The 20,043-nt window shown below is 57.6% G+C and overlaps 1 protein-coding gene across 2 annotated transcripts in view; it reads right to left on the bottom strand.

Moving 5' to 3' along the window:
- Positions 1-20,043, bottom strand: part of COL22A1 (collagen type XXII alpha 1 chain) — a 236,355-nt gene that overhangs the window by 175,636 nt on the left and 40,676 nt on the right. For both annotated transcript variants that reach the window (XM_059165553.1, XM_059165552.1), the window contains exons 4-6: positions 14,992-15,066; positions 7,584-7,695; positions 3,440-3,563 (exon numbers count right to left, since the gene is read on the bottom strand). In XM_059165553.1, coding sequence (XP_059021536.1) covers positions 3,440-3,563; positions 7,584-7,695; positions 14,992-15,066 — 311 coding nt within the window. The remainder of the gene's footprint in view (positions 1-3,439; positions 3,564-7,583; positions 7,696-14,991; positions 15,067-20,043) is intronic.

Raw genomic sequence — 20,043 nt, 5'->3', positions numbered from 1 at the left:
GACAGAGTCCGAGGGCTGATTCTCTTTGCCCCTCTCTGCTTCCCTGTGGCTCCCGGTGGTTGTGTCCCTCCACACACCCTAGCCCTTTGGGGACTCTCTGTCCTCCATGGCTCCAGACCTATGGTCTCCAGTAACCACTGACCACCCCTGTCCCTGCCACCCAGGCCTCTGGTGGTAGCAGCTTCTTGCCGTCGCTTATCCCAAGATACCTCGATATCCTTTGCTGGGTTCTTTACCCCTGACTCTTAACCGCATCAGCAACCTTAATCCTAGCCACGTTCTTCAAAACCTTAATCCTAGCCAACATTCTTCAAAAACTGGGGCTGTCTGCTGTGTGTCTACACCCAAACTGGCAAGCCACTTTTGAGCTGTGTGTCCTTGGGCAAGTTGTTTAACCTCTCTGGACTCTTTCATTCTTTATAAAAGGGCAGTAATGACGGCACCTGTGGCACAGAGTCATTACGGGGATTAAGTCAGTTAGCATGTACGTACAACACCGACGCGGTCTTTATTAGATTCTGGTGCTGCTCCAAGCATCAGCTATAACAAACTAAGCAAATAAATTCAAAGTCCTCCCCGTGGGGCAAGGCTTCTCTGGCACACACACGCCTGGAGCCCAGCTGCTCGCTTGCTCTCACGTCCCCACGCTCCTTTCATTTACTTTTACCTGGCGCCCGGTCCTGGATCATTTCTTCCCTTCACCTGTTTTGCCTGCCCTGCTGCATCCTCGTAAGTGGGGAATTCATACCGCTCGTTCCCTCTCTTCTGGGGCGAGGACCTCACCCAGCTCATGGTGCCGACCCCCAATAAGGCACTGAATGAATGAATGAGTGAATGGATGAGAGCCCTCGGATCAAGGAAGGCGCCCACACACCGCCGGGATTCAGTCGCAGGGCTTACGACACTGCCCAGGAGTTCTGATTTCTCTTTCTGCCCCCCCCCTGACCCCATGACCTCAGTACAGCCGGAGCAGGATTTGTTTTCACGTGCACTGCCTGCTGGGGTATGCCTGGTGTGGGCAAGTACAGAAAGCTGTGAACCCTGGCCAGTTATCTAGTACGCTTCTAACTCACCCTCATACTTCTGTTATTAAACACGGTCTTCTGTTTCTAGAAACCACTTTTCCTGTTTGAGCCCCGTGTCCCTGAACCACTGAGGGAGCTCCGTGAGGACACGGCTTTCCATTCAGACATACACTTCTTCCAGCAGGATGCAAAGCTGGGGACAGCGCCCGGCAGGCCTGCATCCTGTGTGTGCCGGAGCAGGCTGGGGACCACAGGAAGGCGCCTCCTGGCTCAGCTCCATCAGCAAGTCCTGCTGCTTCTAGTTTCAGAGACGTCCAGGATTTCATCATTTCTGCCCAGCTTGCTGTTACTGCCGGTCTGGGTCAGCACCATCTCTTGCTTCGATTGTGACGATAGTCTCTGAACTCGTCCACCTGTTTCTGGGCCAGCCCGTCTCCCAGAGCCTGGTCTCCAGCAGAAGGCCCACCACCTCTCGAGCCCCCTCCCCCAGGAGCAGCCCCCACACCCTCTGTTCCAGCCAACCCTGCCTCTTTCCTGACCCTTCATGCTACTGGGGAGAAGGCCAGCTTTCGAGTGTGGCTGTAAATACTATCATGATGACTGTGAAGATCAAGGTCAGTAGGTCTGACGGCCCGCATGGGGCTGCTGAGAGCCCACGTCCCTTCCGCAGGCCTTTCTCCGTTTTTCCCTGTGTCTAGCCTGTGTCTCCCCCGGGGCATGGAAGTGGCCACCATCAAAGGCCAAGGAAGAGCGTTCCACCAATGGCCAGGAGCCTCTTTGAACATGAGCCTCAGGCCACCCCCACCCCGGAGAGGGGGCGCGCCTCTGCCTGGTTCTGTCGCGTCCGGGCCCACGGCCCGTTCCCAGGAGGAGGGGAAGACGCAGACCCGGCAGACGGCAGATCCTACAGCTCTGCAAATGCCATGAGGGGAGAGAACCCAGACGAGGGGGTGAGGGCTCACCCACAAGAATGCGTGGCAGGCGCCCAGTCCCATCGCCCAGCCCCCGAGAAACTAGAGAAGCCAGACCCGCGTGCCTGCGGAAGGAGGTGGACGGCTTGCGTTCCCTCCAGGAAAACAGCCCTTGAGAGGAGCCTCGTCCGTCCCACACAGCCACCCACACTCAGGAAATCAGGGCACTCGGTAGCCAGACCGCGTCTCAGTCGGACCAGGGGCGCTATGGAAAAATCATTCAACGGGACTAACGGTGGGGGATGGGAGGCAGCTGAGCACGGTGGTCAATGCACAGATTCGGAGTCGGACCCCCGTGTTCAAATCCCTCTTTTCCTTCTCATTTGTGAGCGTGCGGGCAGAGGCCTCACATCATGTACTCAGCCTCCACCAATCCCCCCGCCTTGCAAGAAGCCAACAGGTTAGGAAGGGGACCGATGCGCTCGGATGTGTGAGGTCCTCAGGACCACTCCTCACCCCTCCGGAGGAGAGCAGGGCTGTGGGGACGAGCCAGTGCAGCACCCAAGTCCAGCTCTCACGGGGGCGCACGGCTCACTGCACAGAGGGCGCCGTCCCCTGGCCACTGCCCATGTGTGTGGTTGCTGCGGCCCGATCGCTCGAACACGTTCTCATTTTGGCCTCCAGCGAACGGAGTCCGTATCCCTCAGCTGAAGGTGAGCCACGTCTTCCAAAGGTGAGATGGGTGATGACAAAGACAGGAGGGGTCCCCAAACCCTGAGAACCAGGGGCTGGGGATTGGCAGGACGCAGAAAGCAGGGTCGCCTGCGACTCAGACCAACATGTGTGGCTGCTGGCTCTGATCCGAGACCCGCTTTACCCCCTGGGCTGCGGGCCGCTGAGGGGCTGCTCTCCCCTTGTAGGGACACACCTGAGGGGCCGCAGACAGGTCAGAGCTTCCCAGACTATGAACAAAGGACATCATGTGTAACACAACCGTGTCACGTAGGAGGCATTTTCCAGATGCACTCAAGACACGGTTCACTCCACTGTCCCCGGCCATCCACGGCAGCCCTTCTGTTTCCATGGGACAGCCGGGACCGTCAGGACCCAGGAGGCTAAGCCCGCAGTTCTTGGGGATGCACCAAGAAAGGGGCAGGCGCACAATGGAGCCCTGGTCTGGCCGACCCTGAGCAAGTTTCTTCTGCCCCTCAAGATGCCACCAGAGTAGAGGCCACTGGACAATGGAGCTGGCCGCCCCTCTTGAAAAGGCCAAGCATCCCTGGGGTAGAAGGAAGTTGGTCCCTGACCCAGCAGAACACCAGGCACCAGACTGTCCTCGGGGGAAGAAGCCACATTGCCCGCAGCGTCCCTGGGGCTTCACCCCCAGACTGCTGATCTCCTGGCCCCAGACAGAGGGCCCTGGAGAAAACAGGACAGGTGCCGCCGGCCTCACAAGAAGGGCACAGGAAGCTTCTGGCCTCCAAGACCCAGCGCTGCCCCTACCTGCGGGATCCCGTACTGGTCGATGACCTGCCAGATATACCAGTCTTCTTTCCGAGACGTTTTCCGGAAGCGGAAGGTGGTGACGAAGGCATACTCATCAGGCAAACCCTGCGGGAACACATCCCTGGAGGGGGACAGAGACGGAGGACACGGGACTGAGCAAGGAGAATGGGGACTGCAAGGAAAGCCCAGTGCGCCGTGGGTCACTAAGTCCTGCCAGTTTTACCTCCTGAGCGTCTCTCAAATCCACCTTCTCTCCTGCCTTTACTGCCTCCTCCTTCGATCAGGGCCTCAACAGGACCATCTGCAGACCCTCCTGTGGCCGCTTCATTGTCCCCCTGCCTCGGGCTTCAAGTCCACTCCCCCGGGGCACATATGTCCCTCTGACAAAATTGATGGCAGATGTCGAGTCGCCGCCCTTCGCCCCCCTTCCCAGGCCAAATGCAGCTGAGGGCACCTGTCCTCACCTCTCCCTGCTGGCTCCTTCTCCGGGGGCCCAACGGCTCCGTCTCATCCTGCTTGATCCCCTGCCCTGCCCTGCCCTGCCCTCCGGGACACCCTCCTGTCTTCACAGAGCAGAGCCTTGCCCTCCTCCCAGTGTAGGGGGCCAGTCCCTCATGCAGGGGAGTTCAGCCCCCTGCAGCTCTGCCCAGACCGTCCTGTGCCTGCCTTTCCCCTCCATGCTCAGAATGAACGCTGTTCCTCCCAGGAGTCACAGAAAAGGTGTTCTGATTCTCATGGTGTAGCCGAGGGCAGCCAGGCTCTGTGGGTTAACAGGACACAAGCTGGTTGCTAAGGGTCTGGACAGAGACCCGCACAGAGAGGAGGCCCTGTCCCCAGAGCTCTTTACCACCGGCTGGCCGCACCCTCACCCCAAGGCACCTGGCCACAGTGGGACCACGTCCTGCTCTGGGGGCAGGGACCTGCCTGAAGAAGACACGGTACAGACCTCTGCATTGGAGGGGGTGGAAGCTGTCTGGCCAGAAAGCTGGGAAGGGAAGTGAGGGGGCGTCTGGGCTCCTGGTTCCGGACCCGCACACCCTCTGGGACCCTTGGTTTGGCTGTCGAGCCTGTGAGCTAAGCCTGGCCCTCCTTTTATGATTCTCGGTTCACAGGTCCAAGCTGGGAGCGGACCGCGTTATTCCAAGTCCTTCTCGAAGCTGGGATATCAGCCAGCTCACGTGCAGGTGCCAGGAGCAGCGCCCATCCCTCAGCACTGTCCCTGCCCGCAGGACTAAGGGGACACCCTCAGTCACCGCCCCCACGGGACGGACGCGGCCTTCCCCGCCTGTCCGCACAGACACACACTTTGCAGCCACGGTAGATGTGGCATTTCCTTTCCTTTTTCTTCTTTCATCAGAGAGTCAAACCAGAGACTGTTTTTGTTCAAAAGCACTTTTTTCATATACCTCTGAAATAACATCTATACGTGTGCATGTCCGACATGTATACACCCAGATAAACCCAGCTGGATTCACATATGTAGTTAGGTCTCTGCAGCATCGATCTACACACCTGCATCTCTAGTTCTCTCTATATATTTCAATAAAGGGACAGAGACTAAGACTTCTCCTGAGGGTGTATCTACAAGCACAAGCATACGCATACATAGCTTAAGAAAAAGCTTATTATCATCGGCGGGGAGGGGGATCATCATTATCAGAGAACATCTAAAGGAAACCAAAGTGGCCCAATCGAATCCTTTCCAGAAATAAAGCAGCAGGTAACAAGACCACAGTGGGAAGCACCAAGGGTGTGGGGCCGGAGGACCTGGGTTTGGGGCCAACCTCTGCCTCCTACGAGGGCGTGTGTGGGCGGACACATGATAGTCCCATTCCGAGTCTCACGCGTCACACCAGATAAATGATGACCTTGTTCACCTCGCTTCACTGTAGTGAGAAATAAATTAGGCCAGGCATGTAAAATGCCCAGTAGACAGACGACACACACGTGAGAAAAAAAAGTCAATGCTGAAAGTGACCCCCTTCCCGTTAGGAACCAAGCTAACCTGTGCATCAAAACTCCACGCGTCTGCACGTCTGCACCTGCACTTTAAAGCATGAGAAACTATGAGGAGACCATTCTTTCTTGAAACCTCTGGGATTGATTTTGCTCCCAGTGTTTTGCCATTAAAACCAATTTGGGGGCGCCTGGGTGGCTCAGTGGGTTGAGCCGCTGCCTTCGGCTCAGGTCATGATCTCAGGGTCCTGGGATCGAGTCCCGCATCAGGCTCTCTGCTCAGCAGGGAGCCTGCTTCCTCCTCTCTCTCTCTCTGCCTGCCTCTCTGCCTACTTGTGATCTCTGTCTGTCAAATAAATAAATAAAATCTTTGAGAAAAAAAAATTTGGAACCATATAAAAATCCCTTCTCAGAAGGACTCCGCGTGCCCCGAGCCCAGGTCCACGGCTCCAGAAGCCCCGCTGGGAGCAGCCTCCGCAGCCGTCTGGGCCCACCCTGGGTCTCCGTCGGACCTTCCCACCACATCTGTGCCAGCCGTGCTTCCTTCCTTCTCTCGATCTTGCTGGACTGCCTTTTCTCTTCAAGATGAAGCTCCCTGTTGTCGTGTCTGTGCTATGTGGATGGGGAGTAGGATGCAGTTAGCCAAAGAAGAAAAGGGCACAAAGTGGGAACTGGAAGCTAGACTCTGCTCTCCCTTGTGTACCCCCGAAATGAGCATGGGGCCCGATGATGGAGAACAGCGCCCTCCCTGTGTCTGTAGAGTAGAGAGAGCCACACTGGAAAGATGTCTGCAAAGTCGGCTCGCGTAAGGGTCAGCGGACGGGGATTCTGGTCTCTGCAGGAGAGAAAGCCAGGCTCTGAGCAAAGGTGACTTCTCCAAACTCCTCTTCTTTGTAGTCACTCTCAAGGGATGTAGGTGCTGAGAGCCGGGGAGGATGTTCGGGTCCGACATAGGCCCAGGGTGTGTTTAGTTCTCAGAAAATGCTTGTTGAGTTAGAAAACGTACAACCCATGCCCCGGTGCTCCCAGCCGATCTTTGCCGGGTTCATACCTGACGGAGCATCTTCACGGACTAGGAGCTGACTGATGCACTCATCCATCCATTCCACAGACACTGAATAACCCCTCCTCTGGGCAGAGCTCATTTTGATGCAGAGACCAGACTGAGGCCCTCCTAAAGCTGCTTGCTAAGCAGAGAAGACAGCCTAGAGGACTACACAACTGACTAATGAGCAACTTCACCACTTTGTTTTATGCAGGAATATAGGTTATAAGGAGACAAGATAGGGGGAGGCCCAAGTTAGTTTTGGAGGTCAGAAGAGGCATCCTTGAAAACATAATGGTTGAGCTGTTCTTTGAAGGACAAGCCAGTGTCTTGGGTAGAGGGAACAACATGAACAAAGGCCCTGTGGTAGGAAGCACATGCCCAGAAGCTCCCGGAACAGAGACAGAAGAGCCAAACAAGGAGCCAGGGGACGAACTTGAAGCCGTTAGTACAAGAGCACTTGGAAACGATTCAGGAAATTTAAGGTGGAGACGGAGTCATGAAGAACCAGCACTTCTGTGCCCGGGGTAAGCAGAATGGAACACTGATTTGGGTACCATCACCAGCCTTGACTGGAGACCAAGCAGGTGTCAGACCCTGGACCAATCTCTATTTTAATCCTCTCAACAACAGTACAAGGCAGAAACATTCGTCTTTGGTGGAAAATAAGGTACAACTGAGGCACAGAGACATCCAGTAAGTTGTGCAAGGCCAGGCACCCAATCAACACCTACGCAGCGGCGCCCCTGGCCAAACCGACTCAGGGAGTTTTGGGGAGCTATGTCTGTGTGTAATACAAGGGTTCGGCCAGAGTAGGCGCTGTGTATCTACAACCGTAACTGTGAGCTCTTAAATGAAGGGATAGAAAGCCACACGCATGCGTGAATGATTAGTGCCAGAACCCTACAGAGAGGGGAGTGCCCAAGGGCCAGAGAACCAATATAGACAAGGTGGCAAGTCTGCTGAGACAAGGGGTTGGTTCCCAGGGCTGCTGGGAACTGCGTCTCAGGGTGACTTCACCTGGCACTGAGCAGGTTAGAGCCCCACTCAGGGCTCTGTGTGCAACCGTGGCGGCCTGGCCTCCCTCCCGCCCTTTGCAAGGCGTCCATGGCAGGTCTGGGAGGAGGAGGGAGCACTCACTCTGTCCTCTGCACCACAGGGAAGGATCCCATCCGGACATAGGAGCTCTGCATTCCATTCTCTCTGCTCCCCAGGATCTCCTTCACACTGAACAAATCCATCAGGTCGAAACCTGTCAAACAGAAGAGCTGGGGTCAGTGGCAGGAGCACGGGGGACACAGGGAGCACACCTCTGCAGAGGCCGGGACAGTGGGTGTGGAGGTAAGTGGAGGAACTGCCGGAGGCGATCTGGGCAGGAAACATTAACAACAAAGTAAGCACAGGCACAGCCTCCATTTCCATTTCCATTTCTAGGCAAAGTGCAGGGGAAATGCGGACCTGGGGTTTCCAAAGAAAGGGAAGGCTGTCCTGGCCACGTGGCTGTTCTTGAAGCCCCCATGGGAACACTTGACTGGCTCTGCCACAGTCCTGCAATTCATGTAAATTTTGCTTGGATTACAGCTTGGCAGCTTTTAAGTTTCATTTTTTCAAAGAAAGAAAAAACCCGAATGATGTCGCATTCATTGGCCGGTCCTCGGCTCTGGTGTGTTTGGGCTCCAGGAGAGGACCTTGTGGGTACTGGTAACGTCTGTGATAGGAAAGTCAGGACCTTTGTGCTCGGGGTACTGGTCGGGCAAGGAGGGGTCAGCTCAGGCTCGTGCGTGTGTGACACTGGGCCGGCTCCGTCACCCACGGGAGCCTGGGCACTGACCACTTGACCGTAAGGGGAGGGCCGTGATCCGGCTGGTCCTTTGTCACTCCCGCCCCCAACCCCAGCCAGCACATCCTGACCCACAGGCCAGCAAAACCGTCTGGACTTGAGTCCCGCAGGCCAAGACCCTCAGTTCTCAGAGGAACCCAAGCACAGCGCTCAACCCGGGGCTGAGAGTTTGACGCACTGGCCTACACCGTGTCCCTCGGGCAAGGAGAGAGCTCATGCAGGTCAGAGGGACGGCACCCAAGGACAAGCACGGGAGCTCACTCCGCTCTGCATCTCTGGGGTTGACACAATGCCTGACCCATGAGACTTCAGGAAGATTCTTGGGATCTCTAACCTTTGAAGTCACTGCCATCCGGACAGGAGCTTAGCCTGCAGGGCTCGTGTTGCCATGATGAAGACGTCCCCCCTAAATTTTGCTTTAAAAGATCATTTGTTCATTCAACACATTTTTGAGCACCTCTCTGCTGCCCCCAGCCCAGTATAAGAAACAGCGGGACAGAAAAGGGTTAGCACGGACCGAGAGTTTCAGTGGTAGGACTGGACGGGTCTAGGCTACGGTCCTGACCACAAGCTCCTTGCTGTGTGACCTTAGGCAGGTTGCCTAACGTCTCTGAGCACCAGTCTCTTCATCTGTGTAAAGGGGGCTGTTTGAGTAGATATCACTGTAGGATTGTGGTAAAGCTCCAGTGATAGGATCCAGAGCTCTTCCTATAACTTCTGAAATACAGGAACCCACAGAATAGTTTTCATTTCAGTTATTTTTCCATTAGAATGATTACAGCCTCTTCTACCACTAAGTTCTGTCCAGATGCCCTTTATTCATTCAATGCGTGGTTTTAAGAGACTGTTCTGAGCCAGCCATGTGGGAGCACAGCACTTACAGCAAGAGGAGAGACAAAGTCCTGGTTCTGGGGAACTGGTGATCCCACAGGGGACCAAAAGTAGGCAAACATACAGCCGCAAGATAAGGTGACAACTGTAGGCAGCGAGGCACAGTGCGGCAGGCCCAGGACTGCACAGGAACAGAAGCCACGCCGAGAGCTTGCGATGGTCCAGGAGGGTCGCACGCACGGCGAGGGTGTGCCAAGCTGCCGCCCTGGTGACTTTCTGAAACTCCCCGCCACTCACCGTGCTGAGATCATGTCATTCTGGAAAATGACTAAGACTTATCCTTATGTCATTTTAAATAGCAGTTCACACCCTGGCTCATTAATGAAATTCATGATATAATGTTGAATGATATTTAGTCCTTAAGTAGAAAACATGAATCTGGAAGCTCCCACGTGGAGGAAAACCGCCACCTTCAACCCGTGCTTTTTCACATGCAGTGGAGCCAACGATCCAGCTGCTCCTTTGCCCAAGGACAGGGACCCCACACCCCCACCTGAACTCAGCCATGCGGCATGGGCCATGGAGGGCCCAGCAGGCCTCAGCGGGGCACAGGCAGAGCAGGGCCACGTCCCTTGGCTGACATGCTCAGGGAGCGGAGCACACCAGCCCACTCACTGTCCTCAGACCGGGCCCGGACCCTTGCACAGACTCACACGGCTGGACTTCTAGCCAACTCCAGGCTGGCCCGTGACTTTACCCTAGAAAGACTGTGTAAGAGACAGAGCGCCCAGCACCGAGAAGGCCAAATGCTCCCAGCCAAGTCCCACGTAAGTCTGAGACTAGGGCCCCCAAGGATGGTACCATGGCTCTTACAAAAGGGACCTCAAGACCTCCCTCGCCCTCCCACCATCTGAGGACATGGACTTCCCAGCCCCCAGAACTGTAAGAGATGATTCTGGTTGCTTATGAGCTTCTCAGTCCACACTGGCCAAAGGGATGAAGACCCAGAGTGACTTGGAAGCAGCTGCCTGATTTCTGGAGTCTGTTTCCTTAACTGGAATGGTGGAGGGAATCATTCCCCCGCAGTGCTGTCGGGACAGGTCAGTGAGGTAAGCCGAGAGAGCACGTGCGGGGACACAGGCCCCGGGCAGCTGCACCGTCCCCACTGCCACCCCTTGTTGGGGACCCGCAGCCTCTATGAAAGCCCACCATGGGAGGCCCATACCTTGGCCATAGCCCCGCCACTCCCCCAAGAGCCCCACCACTGCACCTGGTAATAGAGGCCCAGGCATGTGGCGAGAAGCAGCCACCTCCCCGTGCAGGGAGGGTTCCTGGGGAGCCCCCATCCCCCCGCTGTGGCAGGTCGGTGGCACCAGACACACGGAGACACCTGCTGTGGAACAAGGAGAGAAGCCCTCTCTTTTCAGCGTCCCCTCTGCACTTCCGTTGGTCCGGCCACAGCTCCCTTGAGCAGGGCCTGGGTCTGTGGTCTGAGCATTGCCGGGGACAGAAAGCGTCAGGCGCCCCTGCAGCTCAGAGAGCCCGGCAGGCCCTGCTCGGGGCAGCTGGCAGAACCGACCAGGCCTCACGTGACAGGGCTGCCACTCGCACTGGGGCCCTGTCCCTGGACATGACCTAGTAGCGCTGGGAAGCTCCCGGCAGTGGGGTGGGGGGCGGTGGGGAGTGGGGGCTGAGAAGGCTCTGGAGAGTCCATGGAACAGACACCAAATGGTAAAGTGTGTCCAGCCTGTTTGGGCTCAGATTCAGTACCAGGCAGAGTAGGGTTTGGAGACTGGCCCAGATCCAAATGCTGATCCAGGACTGGCCCCGCACACAGCTGGCGACCTTGAGTCTCCTCCACCAAAGGCGGGGCTGAGGGCCCAACTCGCAGGCTGCCTCCTTGAGGACTGGGCCCATCCGAGCACGCAGGGCTGCAGGGAGCGGGGGTCTGTGCCGGCATCTCCAGCAGCCGGGCACTGGGGGTCCCTGCGGGCTCTCCCATTTGTGACACCCTCTGACCGTCCTGCCTGCCTGGGACGGTTCCTTTTAGGGAGGGGGGAGGCTGGAGAGGGGCAGGTTGTTGTGCAAGAGAAGCTGCCCCCAGGTAAGTTAAGGGAGGGAGGACCATCTCCATCAGCACCCCTGGCCCCATCCGGGTCCTTAGATTGGGGGTCCACGACACAGGTGCACCGAGCACGCTCCTCATGGCTCCCGGCTCCTTTGTACTGGGCGGGGGAGGGGGGGTAGCCACCACATGGGACAGGCCTGTCCACGGCCTCGCACGGAAGTTCCCACAGAGCAGCAGCTCTCACCCAGAAAGCAAGTTGGTTCACAATCCAGTGGCCACGTGCCCGATGACACGTGACAAGGGAGCCGTGACAAGGGAGCTGTGCAAACAGCAAAAGGGGCCACTCCTCTACTTCCCGGCTCTGTCCCCTGTCACCAGACACTGCTACCCTGAGCTCGGTTTTCCTGACACAGTTGTACATGGGAGAGCCCCTTTCTTCAGTTTTAAAAGAGCAAACACGGGCTCTACTTCCTGGTTCTACTTTTACGGGTTTCAAGGAATGAAAACAATGACAAAAAACAAAGACTCAAAAACCAGACGAAACTTCGAACAACAAGCAACTAACTAGGTGGCAGCAAAGGGCACAGAGAGAAAAGATGCAGTGCTCGCAGTGCGTGAAAGTCTGGGAAAGGCGACGGACCGTGTTCCCGAGGTTCCCGAGGTAAAGAGGCTCCATGCGAGGCACCGTGGGATCGAGAAGCAATTGTTCGAGGCGGGAACTGCGAGGCCGCAGCTCCCCAGAATCACGGAGTCAGCCGGAACAGGCGGCTTCAGGGACACTGTTGACCATGACCCTGAGTCCAGTGGGTGCCCCTGCCCCGTGCCCGTGCCCTTGGGGCGCTCTGCCCCGCCTTTGAGGGCGCCTGGACAGAGCTGTGCTGGGCCTTCCAGACTCGATGCTTCTCCCCGGTCCTTAGGGCCTCTGGCCAAGGCACACACAGCTTAGCTGGGGACTGTTTGCCTCATTGCACGGCGGGCAGTTTGATCTAACTCATGGTCCCAACCCCAAAGAAGCCAGCGGCTTTCGGCTGCTCTTGTTTGTGGCACAGTGTGTAGGAAGAGGGAAGGAGAGAAGGCAGGACGCCCTGTTGGCTTCTCGGAGCCCAACAACAGACAGAAAGAATCCCAGCCCCCAGAAGTTTAATGTCTGGGGAAGGCAGACATGTCCAGCTGAGGAACTATCGGGGAGGCCTCCTGGAGGAGGCAAGCCCTGGTCCGGAGTTGAAGAACAAATAAAAGGTGGGCAGACAGAGGGGGAAGAAAGGGCATCCAAGGTAGCTGGATGTGCACAGGTCACGAGGCTCGGGCCAGCTAGGTTCCTTCTGAGAATTGTGGCTACTCCGGGATGTCAGAAGCCACGTTCCGGGGCACACTTGCTGGAAGCGGGATGGGCAGGGGCACACGTGGCTGGGTTCTGCCGGCCACACAGCGAAGTCTGAGTGCCCTTCTGCAGGCAGTAGAACCACAGAAGGGCTTCGGAGCAAGAGAGACACAATCCTGTTTCTATTTTGAAGGTCATTCTGGCAGCAGGGAGGCAGGACACGGAGGACAGGGAGGCTGGGCCTTGCGGAGACAGGATGGGGCAGGGAGAGGGGAGGGGGCCCTCGGGCCACAGTCCACTTGAGAGGTGCCACAGGCACGTCCCAGCGAGTATCTGGACGCCGGAGCCCAGGTAGGAGGAGAGAGAAGTCTAGAATGTCTGAGGCCACGTTTCAGAGCAGCCCCGAGTCTCACCTGTTCCTAAGCACCAGGGTGCTCACCTCCTGGGAGACTGTACAACACCTGCTGCCACTGAAAGTCCTGGGACACTGAGTCACAAGCACGAGAGGGATGCCCAGAAACAGGGCTCAGGATGCACAGTTACACAGGCGGAGAACCCAAGCATCAAGCGGCATCGGGAGGCCAGGAGCAGCAGCACCGGGCTAAGACCTGTGCCTCCAAACCACGTGCTCTCTTCCCTTCCTGGCGGTTCTGGCCAGAGAAGCCCTAAAATCTCCCGAAGTCATTGGGAAGAAGGCCTGGGGGTGAGGCTTTCAGGAACCCCATTTTTCTGAGTATGAAAGCCGTTCTGATTACCCAGCTGCGTTGGAATCCTTCCTTCCCTCCCCCTGATGGTTTGCCCATGAGTCCCGACCGTGCCAGAAACTCAGGCAAGTTATTGTACAATGTGCCTGTGCCTCCGTTTCCCGAAGTATAAAATACAAACTGGTGCCTGTCCCCTCCCTCATACGGGTTGAATGAGAGCCCACGGGCCCCGTGCTTGGCACAGCGCAGGTGCTCAGGGCCGGTTCTTACCACTGTGGGTGTTAACGTGTCATCTCTGTCGCCGTCTGTGGACAACCCCCCTGACAATGAGTTATTGAGGGGGATGCGGCTCTGAGGGATTCGCTGCTCACAGAGTCAGCTCTGGACCATGCGGCAGGTAGGAATGGGCTCTGAGGAGAGACTTTGGTGGAAGCTGTGCTTGGCCGGGGATTGCGGAGGGAGACGGTGGGAACATTGATGTCAAACTGCCCAGAAGCTTCGCCTGGGCAGGGCAACTGAGCTACGAAGATGGGCCCTGCGAGGTAAGTGCGTCAAGAAAGCAAGAGGATGAGGGTCGTCTTTTTCTCTCCCACTGACGGAGAACCCCTGGGAGGGAGAGGGCCTGGCCGAGCACGAGCCACACACCAGGCGCCCCGCCAGGAGGGAAGAGGCGACTAACGCCACCTTCCCTTGGGTCCCTCCGGAAGTGCTGAACTGGGAGGCGCTTGATGGGGGACTGAGGGTGGGGGACAGGCAGGAAGGGCAGCTGGGAAGCATGTGGCGCTCAGCCGGCCGCCCCAGCAGGTGACTGCAGCTGGATCTCGCTGGGAAACACCAGGAAATGGCTCAAACGTGGACCTCAGAATAGTTGCCCCGGAAGGACAGAAGAACTGGGGTGTTTCTTCACCCAAGAAACTGTCTGAGAGCAGAGTCAGTCCTGGGGACACATTTCACCTGCTGTGCGAGCAGGCAGGGCAGCCTTCTACCGTTCTAGAAACATCCCCCAAGCACAGAGCTGCAGATGCTGGCATGTTCTTGTGGGCAGGGGCGCCCTAACCTGATGGCTGACTGGGACGGCATCCCCCGGACAGTGTCTGCAAAGTGCCTGCTCCTGACCCCCTCCCCTGGCTCCACGTGGAGGATACAGACCCCTGCCCCCGAGGCTGCCCATGGAGGGGGTCCCCGACCCCTCAGGCAGCAGGCAGGAGCGGGGCTCCTGTGGAGGGAGAGAAAACTCCCTCGAGAGTTGCAGGGGCAGGACAGGGCCATGGGGAGGAGCCAACCCGACTCCCACACTTGTGGCTCCCAGGAGGGTGGGAAGCCCTCCTCAGCCGCTGCCACGTACCCTGTCTACCCTGTCGTGCGGGGGCAGCCTGGGAAGCGGCTCTGGGGTTTATTTCCACCGCTGGGTCTGCAGCCGTGCGTCTCTGCTCTCTCCCCGCCATCACTCAGGTCTCTGTTTGTGACTCCGATTCACACTCTCACCCTGAACGCACTGATTTCTCCTCTCGTCTGCTCACTCCGCCGATCTCCCTTACTCAACCTGCGACTCGTTTGTTCTGACGTGTTATTTAGAGGCTCCCACAGGGTCACCATCGGCTCCCAGATGGAGATGCGGCTGCTGCTCACGGTTCGGGGGCTGCCGGTGGGGCTCTGCCCGCGGGGCTTGGCCGTCCCATGAGATCCCGGGGAGCAGATCAGCGAGGCCGGCCCTGAGTCAGGGAGGGCGCACGCCCGGCAAACGGCACAGCGGGGCAAGCTGGCGGCTGCCCTTGCTTTCTCACCTGTGATTTCCTTGCTTTCACCGTTGGTGTGCTTAAAGCGGTCTCCTTCCACGTGGACGCTGGGGCACAGCACGTCTGAGGCAAGAGAAAACAGCAAGATGGATGAGCAAATGTGACCCATAGTCCCTCCGTGGGATGTGACAGCTCCAGGGCCTCCAGCTCCCAGCACATGGCACCCAGGACCTCCAGTCCCCAACATGCAGCACCCAGGTCCCCCAATGCCCACCATGCAGCCCCCATGCAGCACCCAGAGCCCCCAGTTCCCGGCACGCAACACCCAGAGCCCCCAGCTCCCAGCACACAGCACCCAGAACCCCTAGCCCCCAGCATATGGCAACCAGGGTCTCCAGTCCCTGGCACACAGCACTCAGAGCCCCCAGGACCTTGTACAGCACCCAGGGCCCCCAGCTCCTGGCATGCAGGAGGCAGTGCACACTACGGACTGGTTCATTTACACAGGTACTTGTCGAGCATCTACTCTGCAAATACCGTGCTCTGTCCTGGTGGGGCACAAACAAAGCGGCGTCCCTCCCCACGACGATCGCAGTGTCACCCTTTAGAGGGAGCCAGACACTTAAACGGACAGGTCAGGGGACTCGGGACATGGGTCTGACACCTCGCGGAGCTTGGGGAAGGTCAGGGAAGCTCTCCTGGAGAGGGGATGCTTGCGTCCTTCTTACCAGAACAGTGAAGACGCGGCCAGACGGAGAAGAGAACACGAGGCGGCAAAGGCAGAGGCACCTCGTTTGGAGAGTCATGAACGTACTCAAGACTCCACGCTAGCAGGTGTCAGGGAAACAGGAAACACGTGCCGGGGGCCCACCAGTGAGGTGTCTTTTATGCCCACCCCAAGGAGCTTCAAGCACAATCCCAGAAGCAAAACCGCTCAACTATACAAAAGCAACAGAGTACGTCAGTCGCACAGCAAGAACAACATGCATTACAGGACGTTAGAATGCCTCAACGTCGTCATGGTTCCTCGCTTAAGAAAAAGTTGGAAGGGAAACACACTCCTCCAGTTGTCCTAAAATCCCAGAAAGAGCACCACCTTGGAATTTTAAAGTTCTCCGTCCAAGTGCTGGCTCCCTGACCGACCAGCCCGCTGTCTGGGCCACATCTGTTAACCTCTGTCTTGGGGTGAGCGTCTCTGGCAGGGAGACCGTCCAGAGCACACACGGGCCCTGGGGCTGCCGGGGGGCTGAGCAAGTTCAAGCTCACGACGGGACTGGAACGCGGCCGCGTGACCCTCCGATTCAGCGCCTGAAGCAACTTGCTTACCTTTGTGTAGACGTCCCCTGAGCGCGTCACTATCTCAACCTCCCCAGCATTAAATAGTTCCGCCCTCTGTCCCACGTGCAGTGACCTGTTTTCATATGCGGGGCACACGGGTCTCTGTGAGGGGTTGGTTCGGGGACCCCTTTACCAACCAGCAGTGAGGAGAAGTGGAAGTATTTTTCCTGTTTATCCTAAAAGGCCCCGTGAGGTCTGCGAGCCCCATGGAAGGGGTTATTTTGGAAACAGCACCAAGCCATCTGTCTAGGACAAAATATGCAAGAGGACGCAGGCACCCCACAACATCTTGACAGCCCCACCCAGGAAAGTGGCAGCTGTGGGGTGACCATCCATTACTCGAGCCTCAGAAGGCTGCCAGAGACACAGGCTGGGGACCATGGTCACAGCAAGTGCATAGACCCAGAAGGTTCTATCCTTGAGGATGATCAAATCTCTGGAGACTAACAGCCGGAGCTCAGGGTGCAGGCAGGGCCACCAAGCCTTGTCTCCAGAAATACCCTGAGGTTGTGACTTGATTCCCAAACCCAGAAGGGCAAGGCCAGTCCAAAGACCATGAACGCAGGCAAGAAGGAGCTTCCTTTCAAAGACGTGAGAAGGTGCCCAAACTGCCTTAAGGAGTCGTTCCCCGAACTGCACCCAACTGCCTGGTGGGGCCATCACTAAACCTTAAACATCCAAGAGGCTCAAGGGGCAATTTATAGCCAACGTGGCGTCCAGTCAGGAGAAATGGTTCCCAAAATAGCCCCTCCGGCCAGGTCCCTCTAGCCCTCCGGCCAGGTCCACGGCGCGGGGGGGAGGGGGGGGTGTCGGGGCCCTCCCTCTGGGCTCACCTGCTCAGCAAGGAGGTAGGGTGAGCCTCCAAAGGCCCTCCTGGCCTAAAACTATATCTGTTTGGCCAACATATTTCCACATCTTGGATAATGATCTATTTCTTTCCACATTAACTCATTCATTTAAACTAAAATAGCGGAGCTCCAGATATGTACCAGGCACAAAGCTAGTTCTAGGGACACTGGAAGGGGATAAAAGACCAGTCACCGGGCCCCTGGTGGCTCAGTCGGTGTAGTGCCTGCCTTCTCTTTGGGTCATGATCTCACAGTCCTGGGATCGAGTCCCACAACGGGATCCTTGCTCAGTGGGAACGCTGCTTCTCCATCTGCCTGTCTCTTCCCCTGCTTGTGCACTCGCTCCTTCTCTGTCTCTCTCTGACAAACAAATAAGTAAAATTTAAAAAATAAAAACAGAAAGACAAGTCACCGTCCCCGCCATCAGGGCACTGGCAGGCTGACTCTGATCTGGAAACACAGGACAGTGTTGGGGCTGCCGTGACCTCACCATGCCCCCTTGCTTTGTAGGTTCCCCTCAGCCTTTGAGACAGACTGCCTCCCCCAGGGCTTGTTCTCAGGCCGGAGCCCCAGCACCCCGCCCCATGTCCCAGGACAGATGTCACTGCCTGGAGGTCACTGATGGTGTCTGTCTCCCCAGGGAGTGGGAGACTGCAGCCCTGGCCGTCTCCTCATTCTGCTCCACAGCATCACGGTCTCCCAGCCCCAGGCACAGACAGGCCTCGAGTTCATGGGGACCAGAAATGACCAGTGACCCCTGAGCTGAGAAGTCAGCGCTGGATGGCCTTCCAGGCATGGGCTCCATAGTAATGCGGGGAAGCAGTGGGATGCCACAGAGCGGGGGTCCTGCTGTGGACGGGGACAGACCCCATCGGCTGTCAGTCCTACTTTGTCCCTGCTAGAAGAATGCCTCTGTCCTCAAAATGGCAGAGTTTCCCGCCCAAGCAGTAGAGCTGTGCAGGTCTGGTCTCGGTGAGTGCAGGTCATTCTGTCCCCCACCTTTCTAGCCTCCCTCGCTGCCAGGGACACCCGTGTGGCCCAGTTCTGGACAAGAAAATGAGTGACAGAGTTTGCTGTGGTTGGCTGAGTGGTGGTTCCTCAAAGAGGCTTTGCTTTTGCTGATGGAAGGGGACAGGGAGGCAGTTGGGGCTGCCAAGGTCACGCTCCCTTCCTCCTCCTCAGACCGTGGGGACGTGACGTCGACGGGGCCGCCACAGACAAGCTTCTGTCACAGAAGCTCTTAGATGTTCCAAGGCCGCCTGGGTGCTTCTCCCACTACCTGGTCTTCTCCAGTGGGGTCCCCCGCGGCTCCCTCACCCAGACAGGCCAGGGGAGTGGAGGGACAGGTCTCCTCTGAGCTGTGAGCACACGGGCGGGATCACAGCTCCCGGGGGCATGGCTACGAGTCTGCCGCAGGCCGAGGCACCGTTTGACATCCAGTCTGGCCCCTGTCACTGAAACTCGCCGCGCCCATCGTGCAGACGAGGGAACTGAGGCGTGGAGAGCTGAGAGACCCACTTACATCACGCGGCCAGTTAGTGGCGGAGACAGGATTCAACTCCGTGTGACCCTGGCGCACACTCACTTGCACGCACAAGGGAGTCCAGAAGGACATGGAATACTGACACCGCGGTTACCTCTAGGACCCAGAACTTGGAGAGATTCCTTAACTCCTTTTGCTTTTGTGTATTTTCAAATCTGTTTTAAAGATTTGAACATGATTTATGAGTTATTTACTGTGACAAATTTTTTGTTTGACAGAGAGATCACAGGTAGGCAGAGAGGCAGGCAGAGAGAGAAAGAAGAGGAAGCAGGCTCCCCGCTGAGCAGAGAGCCCGATGCGGGGCTCGATCCCAGGACCCTGGGACCATGACCTGAGCTGAAGGCAGAGGCTTTATTTCACCCACTGAGCCACCCAGGCGCCCCTACTGTGACGAATTTTTAAAAGCAGGTCCGAGCCCTGCCCTGGGGTGCTTGCTGCTGAAGGCACAGGCACAGGCTCAGGGAGAGGAAGCAAGGAAGGCTGGTGGGGGCTGGCGGGCTTCAGCAAGCACTGTTTGCCGAGGTGAGCTCAGGAGTCCGGGGGGCCTGTTGGGCGCCCGCGGACGTGCCCGGGGCAGCCTGGACCGTGGTGGAGGGCCTCACACCGGAGCCATCTCTCTCTCCCAGCCCGAGCCCGGGTCTGCTCGCCGGGGTAAAGTGAGGCTGAAACAGGGCCAGAAGGAGACCGTGTTCCCCGAGGCCGATGGGGAAGGCGGTCTGGATTCTGCAGACCTAACCTCTCTCACGTCAGCTGGCCCTGGCCAAGCTTCCGGATCTGGAGATAGGGGTGTGAGTCTGTGGGGTTTTCCCCAACCAAGGTCATCCTGCAGCTTAGATGGGACAATGAGTGGGAAGATGGTGACGTGAAGCCTGCCGCTCACTCATTCATTCACGCGTCCAGCCAGAGCATTTTTGCCAAGTGCCCGGCACCCACTCCCAGAATGAAGAGCCAGTGCCAGCAAGCGCCCCGGCCTCCCGGGGGTCAGAAAGCAAACAGCAAACACACGGACACAGAGAAGCGAGCCGGTGGTCGTGCAGGAAGGACGCAGGGGGTGTGTCCGTGTCCGGGCGCTGGCCACTATGCACATCAGATATGCGGGTCTGGGAAGACCTCGTGGCTGAGTGACACCCGGGCTGAGAGCAGAGACAGGGAGAGCGGACGGGAGGAGCAGCACAGAGCCCCAGGGAGGAAGGGGCGTGGCTCGCCGTGGGCTGGGGAGGGGCCCAAGGCCTGAGCTAAGTGGAGTGAGGGGACGTCAGCTCGGGGGCGCCTGGTAACCCAGGGCAGGGTCTGGAATTTGGGGCAAGGAGGAGATGGCCCAGGCGGGGAGTCAGGAGTGACAGCGGAGGCATCGGGAGTCAGGCTGTGAGC

Source organism: Mustela lutreola, chromosome 3 (genome assembly GCF_030435805.1).
Source record: "Mustela lutreola isolate mMusLut2 chromosome 3, mMusLut2.pri, whole genome shotgun sequence".
Taxonomy (NCBI): Eukaryota; Metazoa; Chordata; class Mammalia; order Carnivora; family Mustelidae; genus Mustela; species Mustela lutreola.
This window is presented reverse-complemented; position numbering and strand designations above follow the sequence as displayed.